This window comes from Gossypium hirsutum, chromosome D02 (genome assembly GCF_007990345.1).
Source record: "Gossypium hirsutum isolate 1008001.06 chromosome D02, Gossypium_hirsutum_v2.1, whole genome shotgun sequence".
Classification (NCBI taxonomy): domain Eukaryota; kingdom Viridiplantae; phylum Streptophyta; class Magnoliopsida; order Malvales; family Malvaceae; genus Gossypium; species Gossypium hirsutum.
Window position 1 is genome coordinate 6,469,220 of NC_053438.1, and position 20,560 is coordinate 6,489,779.

Sequence of the window (20,560 nt, forward strand, 5' to 3'; positions counted from 1 at the left end):
GCAATCATGATTCTTGGTTGCCTCACCCGCATGCCTTTCCCACTTCTCTCTCTCTCTAAAAACTTCCCTATAAAACCCACTCTCTCCACTTCTTCTTCAATCTTCATCCCTCTCTCTCTCTATTTTCCTCCCTTTTGATCCATTTCCCCAACTTCCACTTTGGGTTTTCCTTGTTCTTTTTTTCGATTTGGTCGAGGGTTTTTTTTTAGCAATGGCTGTTTCAGGTTTCGAAGGGTTTGAGAAACGCTTAGAGCTCCATTTCTTTGGGGACGATAATGATCCAACGGTCACCACAATGGGACTTAGGCTGCTTGATTTTGAATCACTGGAAAATGTGTTACGTGTCGTTCAATGCACTGTCGTTTCGGCTGTCGGGAACCATTTCTTCGATGCTTACGTGTTGTCTGAATCCAGTTTGTTTGTTTACCCCACTAAGATCATCATCAAAACATGTGGGACCACTCAGTTACTCAAATCGATTCGGCCGTTGATTCACTTGGCCAAAAATCTCGGCCTTACGATATGCGGGTGTAGGTACACCCGAGGTACTTTCATCTTCCCTAAATCACAGCCTTTCCCTCATATTAACTTCAAACAAGAAGTTATTTACATTGAAGAAAATCTCCCCAACAATCTTTGCTTTCGAAAAGCTTCCGTTATGCCTTCCAAGAACCCTTCGTATTCGTGGCATGTTTTCTCCTCCGCTTCTGACAACGGAGTTCATTTCTCCGACGGTGAATTCACCGTCGAAGTTTGCATGACGGAGCTCGACCGAGTCTTGGCTCGGAAATTCTTCAAAACCGGTGGAGACTCAGCTGCTAAAGAAATGACCGACTTGACTGGGATCGGCAACATTAACCCTCGAGCTTTGATTTGCGATTTCGTGTTTGATCCTTGTGGGTACTCCATGAATGGCGTCGACGGTGATCGGTACTCCACGATCCATGTCACACCTGAAGATGGGTTCAGTTACGCTAGCTTCGAGTATGTTGGGTCCGTTTACGATGACCAAGACGACATTGTTGAGACCTTGAAGAAGGCGGTTCAAGTTTTCAAGCCGGCGACGGTTTCTGTTTCAACGACGAGCCATCGCCGTGAAGTTTGGACCAGGGTAGCTCATGCCATGGAACCATTAGGACTCAAATGCCGGAGTTTCGCTATGGATGAGTTCTCCACCGCCGGTACTGTCGTCTTCCAAACGTTCACGGCGGCTCGCCGGAAATAAAACCAGAAAAAGACGTCATCAACAACAACGACAACAACAAAGGTAGATAAAACGTTAAAACCAGTGAAGTAGAGAGGTTTAGTTGGGGGGGGGGGATTTTTTTGTATGAAAAATCTAGGGGTTAAGAAAAAAAGTAAAATTCTGGTTTTGGTCCCTCAATTATACTCAAATTTTGGATTTATTCTCTATATTTTAATTTGACATAATGTGGTCTTTTAATTTTATAATATCATTAATTAGTTCAAATAGTTAACATAATTAACTATTTTTATCAAAATGTTAATGTTGATTTTTTTCTTAAAAATATCATTTCCAACTCATTGAATGGAGGAGGTAATTTTAAGAAAAAAAATCATATAAGCATTGGAATGGTTGATTGTGTTAGTTATTTGATTAATTAATTATAATAAAAATAGATAACTAAATTATGTGAACTTAAAATACATGGATTAAATTTAAATATTGAGTATAGTAGAGGGATGAAAAGTAGAATTTGACCTTAAAGATATAAATATATGATGTGGATGGATTTGATTGGTTGAAAAGGGTGATGAATGTGGGGTTGACTTAAGTTAAAAGGTAAAAAGTAAAAACAAAAAGTAATGGTTTTGGATGGATGACGTGGCAGCATCAGAAAGGTGGGAGCAGGATATGTGGGAAATTGGGATCACCATGATAATGCACCCCACTTAGTTGTGTCACGCCTAAAAGAATTTTGATGTTATATATTTAGTGGGGAGTATGCTCATGGTTTTTTCCTTGTTTTTTTTTTTTTTTGATGGTTTATATGAAAATGAAAAATTTTCTTTTATATTTTTGCTTTTGCCATTTTTTCTTCTTTGTCTCTTATATATGTTTTAGATGATCTTATTCTTACATCTCGTTATATAATTATAGAAAAAATATCCGGGATTCAGCCCAAAATCTGATTCGATTAATCCTCCTATATATATATAATAAAATTCTAAGGACCCTCTAGAGAGGGGAAAGGGACAGTACTAAAAATGACCATATTTGAACATATTTGAATTATCTTCTTTCTCTCTACTTCTGGACTAGAACACTCGTCCCCTCTTTCTTCACTACTGTTGATACCTCGTATCAACACGTCTCAATACCTCGTCTATTTCATTTTATGTTTAAAATTTAAATTTATTTAATTAAGTTCACAAATTACGTAAAAATATTCAAATTCGACTCTACTCAACTTTATAATAAATTATAATGTCTTATCTTTGTATTTAACTAAATTTATTAGATTTAATATTTGTGAACTTTGCATGAGACCCTTCATATACGTTAAAAATCTTTACAATGATTATATACGTAGCTCGCATGCAAATCACCACGTATCATATTATAAAGAAGATTATGAAATAGTCTTTTGTCGTTTTAAAAAGCTAGTCAATTTCTTTTTTTTTTTTAATGAATTGAAAACAATAAAATGGAAAAGAAAAAAGATATACAAGTTGAATTGCTTCATGAAATAGTGGTCAACGTTTGGCCCAACAAAAAACAAGGCCCATTAGTTGATTCCCCTTTCAACAAAAATTTCCGACTTTATCCCTGCGAAGATTTTATAAACCCGTTAAGATCAAGTTAGGGTTAATATATCATTTGACATCTAAGTTTGACTTCAATGTTCAACTTAAATAACATTATGTAGTCCAATAAATATTTGACATGTGTGATCTAGTCTTATAGATATTGGACTTATGTAAATATATTAGGCTTATATTTATAGTTTTATAGATATATAATATATACTATTATTAATCTTGGTTAATCGGTTAATTACCCGATTTCAAATTAAATTAATCAATAATTGAAATTTAAAAAAAATTAATCGACTTCTGATTGAATTATATTCGGTGACCGATCGATTAACCAAACTAATTTGATTTGCTCGGTTAATTTTGTTTTAGCCGAAATTTGCACACCCTTGCTAATTTTAACTATATTATGTAATATTTTATTACTAATTATTTATACTTGATCAATGACTAATCATTGGTGACAATGCGCATATATTTAATGTTATAGAGGGATATGTGGATAGCCTACGAAATATAAACTGCTAAAGTAAATAAATAAAATTGCATATGATCGTTTTTTTTATTAATTTTATTAATAATCGTATTGTCATACCCACTTGAATTAACATATTGCATACAATAATTTGATTTTAGGTTTTGATATTTGTTTAAAGTATTTGTCCTCAAAGTATTATTGATAATTTTTTTTATAATAATTAATATTTATTGTAGAATATAAATACGTAGTTATGTAATTACATATCACACTACTAAAATAATATGGAAAATTACGGTGTAATTACATTCTTTCAGCCAAACATATTTAGTGAATTAGAGTTTCGTACAATTACAAGAGAGTAAAACTATTACCTTAATAATTACATTTTCATCCAATTACTTTGTATGACCAAATAAATCCTAAAAAAACATAAAAGGAAGAAATGGAAAAAAATTGAATTATCTCAAAGTTAATGCATTGTTTTAATGGCAAGGTTAAGGTTCTATGATTTTTAAAACTACATGATCGAGTCTCACCTTACGTAAATCATGTGTGGATTATCAATCCATATTTATTCTCAGGGGTGAAGTCAAAAATTATTTTTGGGGGGCTGAAACTATGTATTTTTATGTGATTTGAAATCTAATTTCATCATTGTATTAACTTATTTATTTATAGTTTTTAAAAGATTAAATTTAAAAAATATCATTTTTAGGATAAAATGTAATTTGATCATTTACTAATTTATAGTTTTATAAAATTTTGTCCCATTGGGGGTTGGTAAACTCCTATTAGTATTGCCCCTATTTATTCCGGTTTATGTCTCACCATGTGAGAGCCTTGTAAATACACTTTGATTTAGGTTCAAGAATATTTTTGTTAGCAATCCAATCGTGTTTTATAATAATCAATTCTAATTATAGTTATTAGAATGCATTCTTTGTAATTGTAATTGTGGCTATACTTGTAACTTAAACTAAATTTGTATATATTAATTGAAATATAATACAATTACAAATTAATTTCTTTAGAAATAGCCTGATTTCGAATTATGTTGTATAAAAAGAATTATTTTATAACTAACTAAATTTAATTTAATTAAAATATTTTTATTTTTATTTTTACTTCTTTTAATAATCAAATCTCTTTTTATTTGACTACTTTGGGATACATGATTATTTTTATTTTCTCTAGAAATCATGCTTGAAACTAGAATAATTGTGGGATATATATTTTTAAATTTTATATAATTTATTTCACCAAAAATTGAAAAATGATCCCCATAAAAAAATTTACTTCACCAAAAATTTGATTTGACAAAAAATTTGAAAAAGAGGCACCTAACATTTATTGAAAAGATTATTTTAAAAAATAAATTATTTTATATAAAAATAAAAGAATGTTTCTCCTCCTACTAAAACCTTAAAAATTTCTAATTTTTTGTGGGTAAATTACACCAACAATCACTCAATATTGAGAAAATAATAAAACAGTCACTCAATTTTAGGAAAATAACAAAACAGTCACCCGCTAACATTTTTTATTACAGGCTAACGGAATAGGTGATGTGGTAGTTAACTTGCCACGTTGGACATTTTTCCTGTCATCCCTTTTACACGCCACCTCCCATTAAACAACAAAAACAAAAAGAGAACATGGGGCTTTTTCACCATTTTTCTTCATCCCTCCCATCTCCCTCACCACCACCTTTGACATTGACCACCTCTACGAGCCCACTATCATTTAATCACCACACCAGCATCACTCACTATCACTTATTTGCCAAGACACCACCACCAAATCCCAACCCCTAAACATTCTAGACCTGTGAAATCCCAACCAAAAACAAAAATACCAAATAGTAAGCTTCCAGAATCAAACTAGCTAAAAGAGAACAAGAATTTCAAATTGGTCTACATCAAAAGAGAGAAGTAAAAAAAAATAGAAAGGAAAGAGAATAAAAAAATAAGAAACCCACACCCATTTCGGGTTTTACGGGTTGGAGGCCACCAGTTCGAAGATCCGAGCGGTCAAGAGTCATGGTTGGTCGAAGAAGAGCTATGGCCAAAATATGGTGGTGATCCGATGGTGGACGGCGAAGATTTGTTAAAGCCTTATTCGAAGATATGAGATTTTAATCTCTGGATTTTGAAGGCCTATTGGGAAAAATGAGATTTTAGAATAGGCAAAGATGAGCCATTTGGTGATAATGATTGGCCGGAGAAGGCCATGAAGGACGACGACTAGAGTTAAGAAAAAGAAAAAAAAGAGGAGAAGAAAAGAAAAAAAAGGGACAAAGATTCAACGGAGTCACTTAGGACACAAAGATTCAAAGGGACAGCAACGAACTGGGTGGTAGTCTAGCTTGGAGGAACAAAACGACCATAGCGAGGGTATCTCCATTTCTTTTATTTTTCTTCTTCTTCTTCTTCTTCTACGGCCCAGCCCAGCCCAGCTAGGGTTCTTAAATTGGGGTTGTTTCCATCATGGGAAGCCAAGGTGACCATTAAACATGACAAGTCAACTTTTCGTTATAGACATAACGGAAAATGATTACCAGTGACTGATTTGTTATTTCTTTTAATTATTGTTTTAATAGTTTTGTAATAATTTTACATTTAACCATATATATATATCTATTTATCAATAGTTAATATTTACATTAATTTATATAACTTTTTATAAACACTTTAATTTTTAAAAAATTTACCCCACAATCCAATTTTTTTAATTCCACCCCGAGTAAGAGATATAATGTATATATATAAATTGGAAAACAATAGCAAAGAAAGAAGATTTTCTGGGGGCAAATGGGCTTTCAGGGACAAGAAAATTTGGCACATTATCTTCCGATGAGAAGAAAAATGGAAGCACCTCGCTTAGAAAAATAAGGAAACAAAAGAGGAATTGATAAAAGTTGTTTACCTCTCCGGAGAGTACTTGCGGCAAGAGAATTAATCATGGTTGTTAGTGGTGCTTGGTTATAAAAAAGAGAGAGTAAATTTCACTTAATGTCACTAAACTATTAGTATGTTTAGTTTTGGTTACTCAACTTTAAAAAGTTACAAAATATTTACTGAACTATTTAAAAGTTTTCATTTGACTCACTGAACTACCCGAAAGTTTTTATTTAAGTTAATGGGCTGTTAATATTTTTTTTTCTAATAAAAAAAGTATTGCTAGCGATTTCTAAGCGACGATTCGATGATTAATATGGTGGATCAATATCCATCAACGAGTAAAATAACACACCTTAGATCCTAGTCAATTTGATGATCAATGTTAGATATATGAGAAAAAAGTTGTTTTGATTTTGGTTTGTAGATTCATGACGTTCAAAATTGTTTTATGAAAAAAAAACTAAATTGCAGAAGAGAATGAGGAGAGCTTTAGATTAATATAGATGGTGCAAATATGAAAAGTCGTACAACAATGATTTTCATAGCCTAATGACTTAAATGAAAGTTTTCGAATAGAGCAATGATCATTTTGTAACTTTTAAAGTTGAGTGACCAAAATATAAATTTACTAATAATTTAATGACCTTAAGTGTAATTTACCCTATTAAATAATAAAAATCCAATATTCTAGTAAAAAATTATACATCAAATATAAGCATTTTTTAAATTTATTTTCGTTTCTTTGTTTCTATATTTTCTTAGGTAAACTCAAAAAACAATCACCTAACTATTAGCATGTTGTTTTTTGGTCACAATGATTTAAAATTTTCTATTTTAGTCAATAATGTTATCTAATTTTAATATTTTGGTCACTCATATGTTAAATCGCTAATGGTGACTTTTTTTACTAGCATAATAATAAATTTAGCACTTCAATATTTACATATTCTAACAATTTAGACTTAAATCTAAAAAATTCAATAAATTTAGCACTCAACTTTAAACATTATGCCAATTTAGTATTGATTCTTAAACATTGGAAATATAAAAAAAACACTTGTAAAAAGTAAAAAAATTTAAGAGTTCATTTTTGATAAAAATACATAAAAATTATAAAAGCATTTATAAATAAATGAATATATATTTTTCTTATTTTCTAACATGAAATTTATTTATTAAAATAATTTATAAATAAAACGATAATCTTGTAAATAAAACAATTTATAGGGATTTTTTTTCTTTTTTTTCAACATTAGTGACCACCATGTTTAGATTGGGTCAAAAACTACAGAATGAGGTTGAAAAGAATGAAAATCGATGTTTTTAGATTGTTACCCATAATGGGTTTGTTATTCTGAAGTTTGTGCTCATGATTGGGGATTTATAGGTGAGGATTAATTCCTAGTTTGATGATGTGATGGTGGAGGATGAGGAAATTAACGAGTTCAGAGTAAGGGTTATCGGTGCTGGTGATTGTAGGCAAAGGCAGTGCCCAATGTTTGGCAAATTTGATGAGGACCAAGAGGTAAGGTCGTGTATAGTAAAATTTATTATTTATAATATAAACTAAAAAAAAAGAAGAAGGAAAAACCTGATCTTAGTTTAAGTATTGTTTGTGGGTTTTTTAATATTTTATTTATAAAAATATTATTTTAATAAATAATTGCATGTAGAAAAAGGAAAAAAGATTATTAATTTATTTATAATTTTGTATGTATTTTTATAAAATCTTATGTATTTTTATTAAAAATAAAATTTTAAATATTTTTATTTTCCAAAGCTTTTTAATTTTAAATTTTAAATTTTTAAGAAGTACAACTAAATTGATAGAATGTGTAAAGTTGAGGACTAAATTTATTAAATGATTTAAAATTAAGACTAAATTGATAAATATTATAAATATTGAAGGGCTAAATTTACTATTATACTAATAAATAGAAAGCCAACGTCACTGATTTAAGGAGTAGCCATCAAAATATTAAATTTCGAAAACCTCAGTGATTAAAATAAAAAATTTAAACCTTGATGACCAAAACAGAAAAACGCTAATAGTTAGATGACCATTATAGTTTACCCTTTTTTCCCTTTGGCCGGGGGACGGGGCAAAGCCAAATTCTGCCATGCACGTACGGCACGCACATCGATTTTCTGCATCTTCTCTCTGCTTCTAAAGTTGTAAGCTTTGAAGCACAAGAAATCCATATTCCCCCCCCTTTCACTTTTAGGGTTTACGTTTTTCTAATTTTTGTTTGAGTCCCTTTAATTTCCTTCTTGTGCAGCTGATCCCTTTCTTTCTTTCTTTTTTCTCAAGAAAGAGGCCTTTTTGCCTTGAATTGAAGAAGGAATCCCCGAAATCCTAAAAAGGATTTCTTCTTTTCCCTAGCCTTGATTTAGGGTTTCACTTTGTTGTTTTGCTTGTTAAAGGGTTTATTCTTCCTGTTTGTCTTAAAACCCCAACTCTATTGTTTTGCAGTTTGCGTTGACCCCCAAAAAATCACCTTTTCCCCCCCTCTTTTTAGAGTTTTTTTCCCCCAAGTTCCCTTCGATTTGTTCTCTTTAAAGCATGTTTTCTAACCAAATTTCCATAAAAATCTAAAATGTCAGCTTCAAGAGAAACCCATCTGTCCATTTTCACCTAAAAATGCTCCTTCTTTCGACTCGTCTCAGTTCTAGTTTCTTTCAGGCCTTTTATCAAACGCTTGAGCTGCACTTTTAGTAAAAGAGTTATTCTTTCTTTCTTTCTTTTGTGTGTGTGTCAGTGTGTGTTTTGAAATAATGGGTTGTGCTCATGGAAAGTGTTGTAACAGAGATTCATCAACATCAGATGAGGATTCAGGTCATTATCAGAGAGGAATAAGACCTTATAAAAACAAAGACGGTCTTACACAAAGGTCATTGGAGTTAGTTCATGTTCCTTCTCACAACTTCACTTTGCAGTACTCAAGCTTAACACAAAATGGTTATTACCCAGACACAACTGATAGGGAAAACCAAGATAGTTTCTGCATCAAAACACAAATTCAAGGTAACCCAAATGTTCATTTCTTTGGAGTATTTGATGGACATGGTCAATATGGTGCTCAATGTTCAAACTTTGTTAAGGATAAACTTGTAGAAATATTATCCAGTGACCCCACGTTATTGGATGATCCTTTAAAAGCTTTTAATTCAGCATTTTTAGCTACGAATTCCGAGTTACGTGATAGTGAGATTGATGATGCTCTAAGTGGTACCACAGCGATAACTGTACTGGTTGTTGGGGATACACTTTATGTTGCTAATGTGGGTGATTCAAGGGCTGTAATCGCTGTTAAGGATGGGGATCGAATTTTGGCCGAGGATTTATCCGTGGATCAGACACCATTTAGGAAAGATGAATACGATCGGGTGAAGCTTTTTGGGGCCAGGGTTCTGAGTGTTGATCAAGTGGAAGGCCTTAAAGACCCAGATATTCAACATTGGGGTGATGAAGAAAGTCATGGTGGCGATCCTCCGAGGTTGTGGGTTCCGAACGGAATGTATCCTGGGACTGCATTTACAAGGAGTGTAGGAGATAGCACGGCAGAGAAGATTGGTGTGATTGCAGTTCCTGAGATTTCTATTGTTAGGTTTACACCCAGTCATCTTTTCTTTGTTGTTGCAAGTGATGGAGTTTTCGAGTTTCTCTCAAGCCAAACTGTTGTCAACATGGTACGATACATGTGAATCTTTGGAATCTATAAATTACCCTTACTTTTCCCATTTGCTTTATAATGCCATGGTATATCTATCTATACATCATCCATTTGCTTATACTTGCTTTTGATTTGCGGGCCACCGCTAAAGTGTCTTATACATTAGATTTTAATGCATGTTTATTGCAAAACAATGTTTGTAAACCGGTTTTACGCTATTGAGTTTTATAAGTAAACCTGAAAAGGAAAGTTCAAAAGAATTTTCTGTCTTTTGCTTTTTGAACTATTAGTTGACCGCTCCAATTACTGATATTATCAATAAATTAACTCATTGTCGTTTATAAGTGGCTTCTCTCAGATGTAACAATCTATGGTTCCAGCTGGTTTCGAAAGATATTTGAGACATAATTTGAGCATTTCATTGACAAATTTATAATTTTCTTATTTCAGGCGGCGGCATACAAAGATCCCAACGATGCTTGTGCTGCAATTGCTGGAGACTCCTATAAATGTTGGTTGGAGCTTGAAAATCGAACCGATGATATTACAATCATAATTGTACAGATCAAAGGCCTATCAAATGTATGAACTATTTAAATCTTTCTCTGGTTATTCATGTTCTCAATGTTTAAAGTTCATTTTTTGTCTTATGGCTTTGTCTTCCGGTCCTGTATCTTTCTTAGAAGTGAGTGAAGTTCTTTTAAAATTGTTCTGTAGAAATTACCGCCTTGTACATAATTCGAAGTGATTTGTCCAATTAGCCTGGTTGAAGTACTACAACGAGTCATATCTTGATTTAGAAGGGAGCAGAAGTTTGGACTTAATTGCTTATTGTGCCTTGCAGTTGATATAACTTGTACATTTGTACATACTACCTAATAGAAAAATTTAGGAAAGTTCTAATCTGGAAAAACTCTTTTTTGTGGTCATGGATTATAAAAAGTGTGATTAATTTATAATTATTCTGTGTAATCTCTTGATGTATATGTGTTAATTTAAGGGGGGGGGGTTTGCTCTTTTTTTCATTAATTGCATTGTGATTAACTAATGTTCTCTGGGATCCAGCAGTCGGGTGTTGGCACCACTGATAGTGAAGTACATTCCAGACCCTGCCAAATTGGCGGTTCCATGAATCAAAGCACTGCCATTGTTCCACCACTGATGCATCAGACTTTGGAATCGGTTTGTCACTCGAGCTGTAGTTTTCTGAGTTTATATATATATTTGAGCCATCTGTTCTTCATTCACTGTGCCACCAGATTAGTTGATTTGCCTTATACATGGTTTCTCTGTTTTGCCACTTGTGTCATTTTCTTTATAGTTGTTCCAGCATACATACAGCCATTGGGTGAGGAGTAGTCTCACTATCTCTGTTTCTTGATGATTTTTTGTTTCAAATGAAACCTATTAGAGAATATGTCTTTGAAAGGTAGGAGATAAAACATGGGGTTGAAGCTTTTCCTTTTTCCTTTTTTTCCTGCTATGTCGTAAAAGGAATCTTCGACTCGGAGTCATTCTAGCAAACACAAAATGCATCAGTTGATATTTAATACCGATGTCTTCATCATTTAATATGCACCCATGCTAAATAATCACGAGTCTTGCTATCAGTCTAGAGAAGAATAAAGATACATCATATTTTTTCAAATATAGATGTTCGAATCTAAACCGACAGTTCTGTTGTGGCTGGTATCAGGATATGGGTTAGCCGAAAAGAGCAAGCAGAAGTCGTTTTTGGCATACAAGATTCTCATGGCGAATGATTTCAGCGCGCCAAGGACATCTTGCTAATGTAACGCAATGAAATTTGTCAAGGGGAAGGTACTTTAGCTCTGATCTTGCACCTGTTAATCCAAACATGCGGAGAAATCCAGCTTGAAGTTGATTATCACGACTCGATGAAACGGGGGGTCGGGGGATTAGGAAAACATGTACTTTCTGTGTGAACTGTTTCCAGCAGTGCTGGGGTGATAAGTGAGTGAGGCAAGGATGATGATACCATTGATATGGCTAACTTCCCACGATATAGTCTGTAAATTTCCTGATTGTATTGATACAAAAACTACATAATGATAAAGCCTACAGGTTTTATAATCTATTAGATCATGTTACATCCCAAAATAATTATATTTATTAATAACTTATATAAGAACAAAATGAAGGTTTGATTGACAATAAAATTGAAGCTTCAAGTTAATGTTCTAGGTTGAAAATAATACATTTATATTAGATTGTCATTTGTATTATATTTCAATTGAATCGATATAAAATCACAACTAATAAAAAAACTTGTTTTGTATTTTTATTTTTCCACAATTTTATTTGATATTAAAAGCTTAAAACCAACAAAAATTCATATTTTTTAAAAGGTTAAATTTTGCTTATATGTTTATTTAATCATTGTACTTTTTGAATTGGTAAATTATAGGCCCTGTACTTTTCAAATTTTGAAATATTAGTCCTGATCTAAACAATAACAGTTAAATTTGTTTAGTTAAATTCAATTACTAGTTTTCTACCATGCGTATAATTGTAGACTTAGTTCAATTTTTTCAATTAGATCATTCTAAGTTTATACAAATGACAATTAATAATGCATCGGATTTTGAAAATAGTAAATTACTTAATGAATCTAATAATTATTATTTGGTGAGAATTGAAATTTTAAAATTTGAAAAATACAAGAGCTAAAAATGACCAAACAAAAATAAAAGAATTAAATTCACAACTTTTGCTAAGTATAAGGACTAATAACAAAATTTTAGTTTACAACAAACAAAAAATTGAGCTTCCCCCAAACCAACAATCGAGATTTATGTCTATCTATAAGATAAGAGTTTTAAAGAATTTAAACTCTTACATTTTCATCTCTTAAAATTTAAACTCTAATTTTACTGAAACAACTCTAGGATTACAACCGAGTGAATACGAGTGAATACAAATGAGCGGGAATGCCTCTATTTATAATTAAGGTCCCCTCCCAAACCAACAATATAGATTCAGTTACATCAACTGTCGAGATTTGTGCCTACTTACAAAATAAGAGTCCTAAAAGATTTAAACTCTATTCATCTTTTATCTCTTAAAATTTACATTATTTACATTAATTATCTTGGTAACTCTAGTTTTATTGAATATTTCACTGGACCACCAATGCTTATAAGCTTCTATTGACATCCATTGAACGTTCTGTGCACAATTATTACGAGCTTTGATCCGCGGCCTTTACAAAAACACCAGGTTCCATCAGCACCAGACAGGCTAGGAAACTGTTTCTTTGATATTGTTGAAAGGGCAAGCTGGCTCTTCTGCATCGGTTGATCTCATTGTTTGTCGTCTGGAGAACATAAAAATAATTTTACAGCATAGGCATTTAGCATCTGGGTTTCTTTGATCCTAGATACCTGACACTACAATCCGAAACATCCAGCCTCTACCATGAACTTTCTTGTTTTTCAGCTCTCTCCCTCGTGGCACGATCAAAGTCAAACTCACCAAATGTGCTCCATTGCTACACAATAAAAGAAAAAAAGGATTAGAAAAACTTAGAACTACTTATGCATTCTAAAAATTATACTAATAAAAAATGACGAACAAATTGTGCTCTTGTTCGGCCGAACCTGCATTCCTAGTGGCAATTAACTTAGTACAGCTCCAGCTAGCAACAACCTTTTTTCACGAAATCATCTTCTGCTTTAAGTCACAAGCCGCGCAAAAGAACAGCGACCAAAGCACACTGATGATCCATCTTGTTCACTTGAGATCATTTGGCCCAACAAGACTAACCCATTACTTGGAGAGACTGAAGGCCCATCTACTTAATCTGGTGAATATGTAAACACTCAAGTTTGCTTCCACTTTATTTTGATGCCTTAGAGAACCCGTGACATTTGCAACATGTCGAACTCCACAACCTGACAGGAGAGATGCCAATAAGAATAATATAACACTAGGTAACAGCCAAAATCAAATCAACAATATTATTACAGACCTCAGGATTAACTTGGAGTTTTGCTTGGGCAACTTCCTTATGTTGACTATCCACTACCATGTCCCGATTATCAATTTCAATATGTAGGTTTATCTGCTAAATCATCAACCATTCCTTGTGGCACCAAACTTTCTAAAGCATAATCATATTTATCTGAAGTATAAAAATATAAGAAAGAAACATGAAGATTGAAAAACAAAATGTAATTTCCATCTTATGGCAATAAACATTGCCTTGAGCCCGAACCACCTCGCAGCACGGGTAATAGGGAAGTCTTGTTGCTCTGGAGACTAGCAAGAGACTGTATTGATAACTGATCAGACCACCTTAATTTATCACCCCCAATTATAATAGAGAAGAGAAAAAAGCTAGGTGTTATGCAGCACATAAGAGTAAATGCCATGATCTAAACACGAGCAAAAGGTAGTCAAATTCTAATACAGCAAAAACACGTCCTGTAGGGATGATCAAAACTGGAATATAGTATAGATTGTGAACACGTTACCTGTTTTGCAGGCCCAGGAATGGCTAAGAGTTTACATCGTTAGACGAAGTTTAACACCCCATTGCCGATTAAAGTTGAAGGGAAATAACCTAGCTACATTACGAGCAAATACCACCTCTAGTGTTTATCTCCAGAGTCATAAGAAGTTAACAGGGTTAAGCAAGAGTGGAACGCTTGAAAAAACAGTGAGAAAGATGTCTAGAAAGAAAAATACAAATCAAGAAAGGAAGTTGATATATTCAACTACCACAAATGAAAGAAGCTCAATGTTTGATCAGAAAAGGAATCGCTTGGATTTTGCGAAAATGATTATTAAGTTTCAATATCCATTGGATATGGCTGAACCAAAAATTTTCAATAATTTTGTGAAAAATTTGCAACCCATGTTTGAGTTTCAATCGAAAGATACTTTGTTAATAGACATACATCACATCTATAAGGAAGAGAAGGAGAAACTTCAACTATATTTCACTCCAAAATCAAGCTCTTAACAATTCCACTTAAAGTTTGTGTCATAGATATGCTCTGAAAATTTGAAGACTAACAATTTTCATCTTTTGTTTCCAATCCTAATGAATAAAATGTGCTCTCAATGATCAAACAACAAAACGCAATCTTTCCATGATAGTTCTTCCTAACTATCATATTCATGTTACAAGCAAATCAATCAAAATATATCTAATACATATCTTTCTTAAAGGCAAGCAAATGCATGTCAAATACCAAGATAGCTTTTGATTGGAACTCAAACATGTGGTGCCAATTCTTACAAAAAAAAATTGAAAGACTCTTTGTTCAACCATATCTATGAATATCGATGCTTAATGATCATTTAAGTAAAATCCAGGTAACTCATTTACTAACCAAACATTGAGCCCCATTCATTAGCATGAGCCGAAAATATCAGCTTCATCATTTCTTAATTTTGTTTTTTTTTCTTTTCTAAGCATCTTTTCAAATGGTTTTTCAAGTGTGGTTCCACTTTTGCTTGGCCCTATTAACAACTTGTGACAATATTTGCATGCAATCACTTGCTTTCCATTTACTTCAAGCTTATCAAGAAGCTCCCAAACATTAGGCCACAACCTTCTCTATTTGGTTTGTGAGAGTGCATAAGTCTCCCTATTTGTTTTCAGAGTCTCAAGGTTGCCATTGTAAATAATCTGAGAAATTGAGAACAAATCATATATAATACAATAGTTAAAGCTACAAATAAATTTATAAACAAATTAAAAAAAAAAAAACAACAACAAAGCTACAGATTTGCTTAGGTTCTTACCCTTGGACTCACCATAATGAGATGTGCCACGGCAGGACCGGAGTTCTCAAAAGCCGACTGCGGTGACATCACTGTATCAACAGCTTCAATTCCCCTGTAATAGAAACAAAATCCATAAGTTTTTAACCATTACAAAAAGATAAAACTTGCAACTAATCCAGTAACATGCTTCTAGATTTCATCCAATAGTATAGTTGGAATATAACAAAATTAATTCGTAGTCTAGTTAGCAATTAAAACCCTAACAAAAAAAACAACATAAATATTCCTCTTTTGCATTTTGGGTTCCTCCTTTTAAACATAAAGATTTGAACTTTGAAGACCGAAAGAATCAAAAGATGACATGAGAGCCATAAGATTCAAAGTTTTAAGCAAAATACCTGAAGGGTATTGCAGAGGGCAGAATGAAACTGAAATGGGTTTACAGATCTTGGGGTTCAAAGTTTTAAGCAAAATACCTGAAGGGTATTGCAGAGGGCAGAATGAAACTGAAATGGGTTTACAGATCTTGGGGGCAGTTGTAGAACCTGAAGCATCCCAGATCTCGACATCGTCTCTCACTCCTTTTTTGTGTGTATGTGTGTGCGCGTGTTCTTTTATAGCGTATATTAAATAGAGTTTATGATTGGAAGAGATCCATTTTTTTACTATTAAAAAAAATAATTACTTTTTAATAAAGCTATATTTTTTAATTTTTATAATTCGATAAATGAAATCTGGTTAGTTTAATCAAATTCCTGTAATATAAATATTTCTCATGTAATTTAACTATTTATGATTTTAGTTTTATTGGATATGAGTAATATTTAAATGAAATATAAATTGATTTTTTTTAAAAATTAATGTTTTCATTATTTTGATTTTTTTTCTAAATTTATTTTTTAAAATTTAAATAATCTTTTGGGCTTTTTTTTATACTTTTTAGAAATTTTAGAATTTTTAACAATTTCTTTAGAAGATTTTAAAATTTTGTACTAAATTTTAGAAAAAAAATTGTAATTTATTTTTAAATTTTTAGATTTTTTTCCATTTTCTGGATATTTTATTATTTTATAATTCTTTAAATTTTTGTCAATATTCTTTTAGAATTTAATTTTTTTTTATCTTTTAGTGTTTGCTAGCATATTAATAAACCAAAATACTTACATAGCTAGAGGGGCTGGCAGGTTCCAATCTCTAAAATATAAAATTTTTTATTCAGAATTTTTAAATTTTTTAAAATTTTAAATTAATAAAAATAAAATTATATTTTAATCCCTTAAAAATTATAAAAAATTAAATTAATCTTTTAAAATTAAAATTTAATTTTTACCCCTAAAAAAATTTCTACGTATCAAATTTTCATATCAGCAAGTCACATAATAAGAAAAATTACCACAGTACTACTTGTCACATTCTTAAGTTACATCATCAAAATTGTAACCCCATTAAAGAAAATAAAAATTGCACATTTGCATTGTTTACATAATATACATAGGTTTTCTTTGTTGTAGGATTGAAATACATTCTCATTACTAGTAGGGACTAGAGGTGCTCATGGTTTGGGCGGCCCGGCCCGACGGCCCGCCCAAAATATGGGAGGATTCTGGTAAAAACATAGGCCCGAAATATGGGCTTGGGCAACAAAATAAGGCCGATTAAAAAAGGGCTGGGCCTCGGGCACCACTTTTTTGGTCCGGGCCGGCCTGGCCCGAATATAATAAATATATTTATTTTTTAATTTTTTTAATTTTGAAATATTTTTAAAATATTTTTTTAAATTTTTAAATTTTTAAATATTTTTAAAATACATTTTTAAATTTTTTAATTTTTAAAATATTTTTTTAGTATTTATTTAAAAAATGGGCCGGGCCGGGCTTATGGATTTTTTCCCGGGCCGAGCCTGGGCAAAAATTTAGGCCCATATTTCGGGCTGGGCCTAAGACCCAGGCTGAATTTTCCCGAACCCGGCCCGGCCCATGAGCACCTCTAGTAGGGACCCATGCATGCTTAAACATTTATGTATTCATTTATTAAAATTAAATCTGTAGATCACATAAAATTAAATTTCTTATTTATATTTGAGATTTATCCCATGTGTATATATTTTCTTGACAGATAGTAGTTGGTTGAATTGACACTGATATTATTGAAGATTTTTTAAGGTTGTAGGTTGAAGTGAAGTTAAGTGTATAATATCTTCCTCGCGTGAATATAATTAGTCAAAGATTTGTGATAGAAAAGTAATTTTAGAAAAGGGATACAGGCACGATTGGCTCTTGTATTTTAATATTCGTTTTAATGTGATATTTTTATTTTCACAAAATCTAATTTGATATTTGAACGTTTTAATGGTTATTGCGGTGGATATATTGTCGGGAAACTGGTGTTTCCAATCAATTACGAAGAGGAGTTTCTCAAACACTCTCGGTGCTTTGAATGGAAATGATTTGAAGTTGGCGTACGAGTGTTTAGCTGATCCTTTTGTGGACTTAAAAAATACATAGATATAGATACAGATATCACTCATGAGAAATACAATTTCTTTTGTGGACGCAAAAGCGGATGTAAGTACATTAGCTTGTCGCTACACAACACAAACTCGATGTTTGAGGCATTGGAGATATGAATATGGAATCTTTTGCCACTGATGTCTCTGCCCTTCCCAATCACCTTTATGACTGCAACAATAGTACTTAGCTACTAGACTTTGTTGAGCAAAGTAATATCACAATCAGCATTCTCTAAAACTTATGGATGGCTGTCCATATTATCAAAATTATAAAACTTTGGGGAATCTTTAATTAACTTTCAAAGGGATTTAACACTATATATAGAAGAAGCAGTACATATCATACAGTTTGACTGAATTTTCAACTATATTGAGAAAAAAAAAGCTAGTAAAACGCAATTTCAATAACTATTAACCACCAAACATGCTTGGCAATAATAAAAGACTATTAATCAATGAAAACAAAAACGAGTACTAAAAATTCAAAACCCTAATGTTGTATAAAGTGACAAATATGATCGGAAGCTAGAGCTTTACGAGTGCGAAGCACAGCAGGGAATTCACCCGGAAAGACCAGAGCTGCACCATGTCGCCTTTCTTGAGTTGGTTGTTCTTCACAAGAGGGTTCCACGTGTTAGTGAGGACATAGAGCGAACTTGACCTCATAACCCACTTGTTCAAGGTAATGCTTGTTCCCCTCATGGATGGATCTAACAACCACACCTGCATGGAATTTTTGTCATCTAACTCTTTAGCCTCTGCCCCGTTGAGAAAGTCATGAGTTTTGACTTGCGAGAAGGGAATAGAGAAACGACTGGCAGTAGGGTTTATGTCGGAGAAAAAGATGGTCTTTTGTATGACCAGAACCAAACCCCTACCACCCATCTCTTCAACTATAAGTTGTCTGAATAGGGGAGGCAAGTCTGGTGGTGGGATTGGGCAAACGGATTTCTCTTGCTTCTTGCTTCTCTTCGGCTTCAGTTTTGGTGCTACCCGATCGCCATAGCCATCGTCTTCCTCTTCTACTGCTTTGAGATTGCGTCCTTTTCAGTCCAACGCTGTTGTTGAACTTGGACCTTAGCCTGAAACCCGCATGGTCTTGTTTGCAAAGGGTTTGAGGTGGTGGGGGTGCATTCTGGCTTTTCAGCATTTTCTGTTGGTCAACATGGAGTACGTGCAGCAAGTAATCAAAAGGACCCCAATTGGGATCAATCTTTGTATCCTTAAAATCATCAAGGCTGAGTAGCTCCATCATCTTATCGTTTTCACCGACAACAAATTATTTTCTGTATTTGCGAAACTGAGAATGCTGCTTTCTTGAGATAAATGTAATATCTATCTATCTATCTAATGTATATAAATAAGAAAAGGGTGCTTGAGATGAAAGTAATAGTTCTTGAAATATGACCGTTAAACTATAGTTTTCCGGCGGGGCATTTGAATGGAGTTGTTATGGGCAAAGGTGTAAAGACCTAATCCCCACGTTTGTGTTTGCAATTATTCTGTTCTGTTTCTTGATATCTGAACTTTAAATGCTGGTCAAAGGGGCTTTCCCGGTGGGCTGCGGTTTCTTTATTTTGCAAGTGGGGGTTTAGTCATTACAATTTTTCTTTTAAATATATACCCAAACAAAAAGCCCTAAAGATTTGGATCAAATTTATCTCAAATGGCAATCTTCTACACAAGTGAATGATAGAAAATCAAGCGGTGGTAAACGGCAACACTTGGGTTATTTCTTGAAATCCAGAGGCTGATACTTGGTACTTAATAAATTTGTAAATCGATCAGGTTGGTTTTTCTTCTTAATCTGGGTTTGTTTAGAAATGTTGATCTTTTCGTTGATCTTTTCTTTTTCTTTTTGAGGTTTTTTAGTGACAAAGCTTAAAGAATATTTTTAAGTGTTTATCTTTGATGGATTTTTTAATTTGATGGTGAAAATATAAGCTTTTAACATAATGCGATCATGTAAATAGCTGAAACATGTCCACCTTTGATCTTTTGTTGCATGAATGAACATAGGTATAGAATGGCTTTTGAGTTTTGAAATAGTAGAATTTCATCATTCTTGATATGTGATGTTTTTCAAATATATATAAATATATATATATACATGAAAGTTGTATAAGCTTTTCATTGAAAAGAGCATATTTTCAAAACCAAACTAAATCGTGCGGATTTTCAATATTCTTTGTGTAAGATGCTTCTATATATTTCTACTCCATAAGACACCCGTATATATGTATATACATAATGTCAATCCAAGGCTATATTATCAACCCGAGAGATCATCACTCAGGACAGTCCTCGACTGGTCCCACAAGAAGCTAGGCACCTACTTCTCTGGAAGGTCACCATCACCTGTTCCTCAATGCATCCGTTTTTCTGTTCAAAACAAGGCTGTTTAAATCACCAAACCCGCCATATGAATGTTACCTATCATGGAACCCCGCTCTTTATACCC

General features: G+C 32.7%; 3 protein-coding genes and 1 long non-coding RNA gene across 6 annotated transcripts; 2 read left to right on the forward strand and 2 right to left on the reverse strand.

The window, feature by feature from the left end:
- On the forward strand, positions 1 to 2,036 carry LOC107932119 (S-adenosylmethionine decarboxylase proenzyme 4). Its single transcript, XM_016864071.2, has one exon. The coding sequence runs from the start codon at positions 212 to 214 to the stop codon at positions 1,223 to 1,225; it is 1,014 nt and encodes a 337-aa protein (XP_016719560.1). The 5' UTR covers positions 1 to 211; the 3' UTR covers positions 1,226 to 2,036.
- Positions 2,037 to 8,147: 6,111 nt separating this feature from the next.
- On the forward strand, positions 8,148 to 11,931 carry LOC107932172 (probable protein phosphatase 2C 35). Of its 2 annotated transcripts, none has more exons than XM_016864128.2 (4): positions 8,148 to 9,849; positions 10,284 to 10,415; positions 10,902 to 11,015; positions 11,530 to 11,931. In XM_016864128.2, the coding sequence occupies exons 1-4, from the start codon at positions 8,935 to 8,937 to the stop codon at positions 11,539 to 11,541; spliced, it is 1,173 nt and encodes a 390-aa protein (XP_016719617.1). In that variant the 5' UTR covers positions 8,148 to 8,934; the 3' UTR covers positions 11,542 to 11,931. The 2 variants fall into 2 exon arrangements, with proteins under 2 accessions (XP_016719617.1, XP_016719616.1); XM_016864127.2 differs by having other exon boundaries at positions 8,191 to 9,849; positions 10,899 to 11,015.
- Positions 11,932 to 12,704: 773 nt separating this feature from the next.
- On the reverse strand, positions 12,705 to 16,195 carry LOC107932161 (uncharacterized). 2 transcript variants are annotated; one of them, XR_001693348.2, is made up of 5 exons: positions 15,989 to 16,195; positions 15,621 to 15,702; positions 13,825 to 15,492; positions 13,454 to 13,747; positions 12,705 to 13,344 (listed from the first exon to the last, which is right to left on the reverse strand). It is a non-coding gene; the product is annotated as an uncharacterized lncRNA (long non-coding RNA). The 2 variants fall into 2 exon arrangements; XR_001693347.2 differs by having other exon boundaries at positions 15,609 to 15,702.
- A 2,217-nt stretch (positions 16,196 to 18,412) lies between these two features.
- On the reverse strand, positions 18,413 to 19,354 carry LOC107932130 (putative B3 domain-containing protein At3g24850). Its single transcript, XM_041088263.1, has 2 exons — positions 19,189 to 19,354; positions 18,413 to 19,142 (listed from the first exon to the last, which is right to left on the reverse strand). The coding sequence occupies exons 1-2, from the start codon at positions 19,352 to 19,354 to the stop codon at positions 18,625 to 18,627; spliced, it is 684 nt and encodes a 227-aa protein (XP_040944197.1). The 3' UTR covers positions 18,413 to 18,624.
- Positions 19,355 to 20,560: the final 1,206 nt, after the last annotated feature.

What these genes read in the sequence shown, in the direction of transcription:
- LOC107932119 (XM_016864071.2), top strand. Translation starts at nt 212, where the DNA reads ATGGCTGTTTCAGGTTTCGAAGGGTTTGAGAAACGCTTAGAGCTCCAT.
- LOC107932172 (XM_016864127.2), top strand. Translation starts at nt 8,935, where the DNA reads ATGGGTTGTGCTCATGGAAAGTGTTGTAACAGAGATTCATCAACATCA. An exon ending in GCCAAACTGTTGTCAACATG is followed by an intron (nt 9,850 to 10,283) that starts GTACGATACATG and finishes TTCTTATTTCAG; the next exon opens with GCGGCGGCATACAAAGATCC. An exon ending in AGATCAAAGGCCTATCAAAT is followed by an intron (nt 10,416 to 10,898) that starts GTATGAACTATT and finishes TCTGGGATCCAG; the next exon opens with CAGTCGGGTGTTGGCACCAC.
- LOC107932130 (XM_041088263.1), bottom strand. Translation starts at nt 19,354, where the DNA reads ATGATGGAGCTACTCAGCCTTGATGATTTTAAGGATACAAAGATTGAT. An exon ending in TTGCAAACAAGACCATGCGG is followed by an intron (nt 19,143 to 19,188) that starts GTTTCAGGCTAA and finishes TGGACTGAAAAG; the next exon opens with GACGCAATCTCAAAGCAGTA.